This window comes from Amphimedon queenslandica, unplaced genomic scaffold (assembly GCF_000090795.2).
Source record: "Amphimedon queenslandica unplaced genomic scaffold, v1.1 AMPQUscaffold_7901_Cont20152, whole genome shotgun sequence".
Lineage (NCBI taxonomy): Eukaryota > Metazoa > Porifera > Demospongiae > Haplosclerida > Niphatidae > Amphimedon > Amphimedon queenslandica.
The window spans coordinates 1-2,266 of NW_003551819.1; the positions used below are offsets into that span (position 1 = coordinate 1).

The following is a 2,266-nucleotide window of genomic DNA, read 5'->3' on the forward strand; positions in this document are numbered from 1 at the left end:
GCATCACCTTCTTTCTTTGTAAAGATATAACTTGCTAAACACACTTCGTGGATTCACACGATAATCGGCCGAGTTCACTCAATTTTCGTCACTTAACCACAACGAAGCAAACTTTATTCGAAGAATAGTTTTATACCACCAGAACTTTAGTACTGACTGTCTTCTTCAAAAAGGATCACACAGCCGGCTTCTTAGGTAGACTCAGCTACCATAAAAAATATTTAACTTCTTCTACAATAAACGGACACGCCTAACATTATTGATTATTATTAAAATTAGTTATTATTTACAGTTGTTACATGTAAATTTAAAGTTTTTTGATTTCGCCTTTTGAAATGAAATTTTATAACAATAACAGTGATACCACTGGTTGCAGCTGCAACAAAAGACCCAATTAGACTCATCAGGATGTGAACATTGCTTTAGGGAACAATCAGACTTGACTATTATTGTAGTATAATTAGACTATGTCAAGATGTTATCCTTTACCTTTAGATTTAACACTCCTTTTGGTAGCATAAGTAGTAGGAGGGACTGCATCTGTATTATTGAATAATAAATCGTCATAAATTATTAATTAAAAATAAATACCTTTAGCAATACCATTATTCACTGTACATTGTCCAACTCTTTCCATTTCTGTAATTATCAATAATAATAAAGATAATAATAATGATTAAAATTTTACTACGTTTAGTTCTGACACTCCTTCTTGTATCAACTCTATGTGTACCTAAGCATAAACTATAAAATTAATAGCAAAATAAATTATTGTATACTTTGAACACTTTTCTTTGCAGTAGGATAATCAGCTGATTTTATATTTAAAATAATAAAATAAAATAAAAGAATTATGTGACACCTTTAGCACTTTTCTTAGCAGTAGTTGCATTAGCAGGACTTACAGTTGTTTCTATATTACATCAACATTTATAAAAAGCTAGCATATTAATACCTTTAGTTCTAACACTTCCCTTACTCCCCTTAGCAGTACGTATAACTCTCTCTGTTTCTACATAAGTCAATAATAACAATTAAAAACCTGTAACACTTGCGTAGGCAGGCACAATTGTCTTTGTTCAAAAATTGCATAATAGTACCTTTAGTTCTATTGCTCTCTTTGGCTGCAGTACTAATATCTGTAGTGGGTTCAACTGTCTCTATACTTGCATAGATAAAAATAAACAAAAAACTTAATAAATACCTTTAGCTCTAACACTTTCTTTAGCTCTAACACTTTCTTCAATAGGTAAAACTCTCTCTATTATCATGAACCATTACATTAACAACTATTAATATTACAATACCTTTATATCTAACACTCCTAGTAGTAGGTACAGCGATTGCTGTCTCTAATTAAAAAATAATGACAAGCATAAATTATTTGAGACATACCTTTAGACCTCACAGCCTTCTTAGCATTAGAAGTAACAGAGGCATCAACTGTCTCTAAAAATAAATCAGAATAATTAATAGTGATACGAATACCTTTAGTAGTAGCAGTTCCTTTGATAGGTGCAACTCTTTTTGCTTCTACATTAATAATAAAAAGTATTGCAGCTAATTTTAAAGGCCTTTACTGTTATTAGCTGTGACAGTATGTGTCTGTGTCTCTATACCTACACAATTATAAAGCATTATAGAATAATATTATGTTTCATGCATACTGTTTGCAGCACTCATTGAAAGCTCTTCTCCTTCATCAGTGTCTACAATTACCAATGAATGAAATACTAATTTACTGTTACATACCATTACTCAAGGAATCTTGGTCTTCATCTTCAGCATTTGAATCTTAATATTAATAAATACATTATGTTCAACATAATAATATGAATTCATCAACACCCACCTTGAGATGTCATATTAGGACGATATAACTGAACCCATAACTCATACCTCTCATCCGGAATGTCATACCCATTTTCAAACCTCTTAGAGAATTGCCTGTGCTCACTCATAGTAAAATCTAAAAATATGGTCCAATATCAGATTAAATTTTTCACAATAAGATATATTACTTGCACTTCTCTTCAACTCTTTTACTCTATTAGCTTCCTTCTGGTTCTCAAGTCTAGCAATTCTTTTACGCTCCTTCTCCTTCAAGGCTTCCTGCTTCATTCTTTCCTTTTCCTCTATACATGTCATGAATTCAACACTAGTCAATACTCTTCCACATGATTTAGGCTTCAGGGTGGGCTTGCTACTGGGATGACTAGGAGTTTTCAGAAAAGACTCTATAGGCATTACTCTTCGCATTGGAGTG

The 2,266-nt window shown here is 31.9% G+C and overlaps 1 protein-coding gene across 1 annotated transcript; it reads right to left on the bottom strand.

Annotated features, from left to right (window-relative positions):
* Window positions 1-206: 206 nt before the first annotated feature.
* LOC109591542 (uncharacterized) lies at window positions 207-2,259 on the bottom strand. Its single transcript, XM_020007261.1, has 17 exons — window positions 2,022-2,259; window positions 1,853-1,969; window positions 1,753-1,794; window positions 1,668-1,709; window positions 1,581-1,619; window positions 1,489-1,533; window positions 1,396-1,443; window positions 1,308-1,352; window positions 1,205-1,261; window positions 1,101-1,160; window positions 956-1,012; window positions 863-913; window positions 780-812; window positions 689-733; window positions 592-639; window positions 490-540; window positions 207-443 (listed from the first exon to the last, which is right to left on the bottom strand). The coding sequence occupies exons 1-17, from the start codon at window positions 2,257-2,259 to the stop codon at window positions 283-285; spliced, it is 1,179 nt and encodes a 392-aa protein (XP_019862820.1). The 3' UTR covers window positions 207-282.
* Between the last annotated feature and the right edge of the window lie 7 nt (window positions 2,260-2,266).

Excerpts from the sequence above, each read along its gene's own strand:
- LOC109591542 (XM_020007261.1), bottom strand. The coding sequence starts at position 2,259 with ATGCGAAGAGTAATGCCTATAGAGTCTTTTCTGAAAACTCCTAGTCAT. Across the intron at positions 1,353-1,395 it reads GAAGGCTGTGAGGTCTAAAG|AGACAGCAATCGCTGTACCT; the intron begins GTATGTCTCAAA and ends TTTTTTAATTAG. Across the intron at positions 444-489 it reads AAGGAGTGTTAAATCTAAAG|TCAAGTCTGATTGTTCCCTA; the intron begins GTAAAGGATAAC and ends CTACAATAATAG.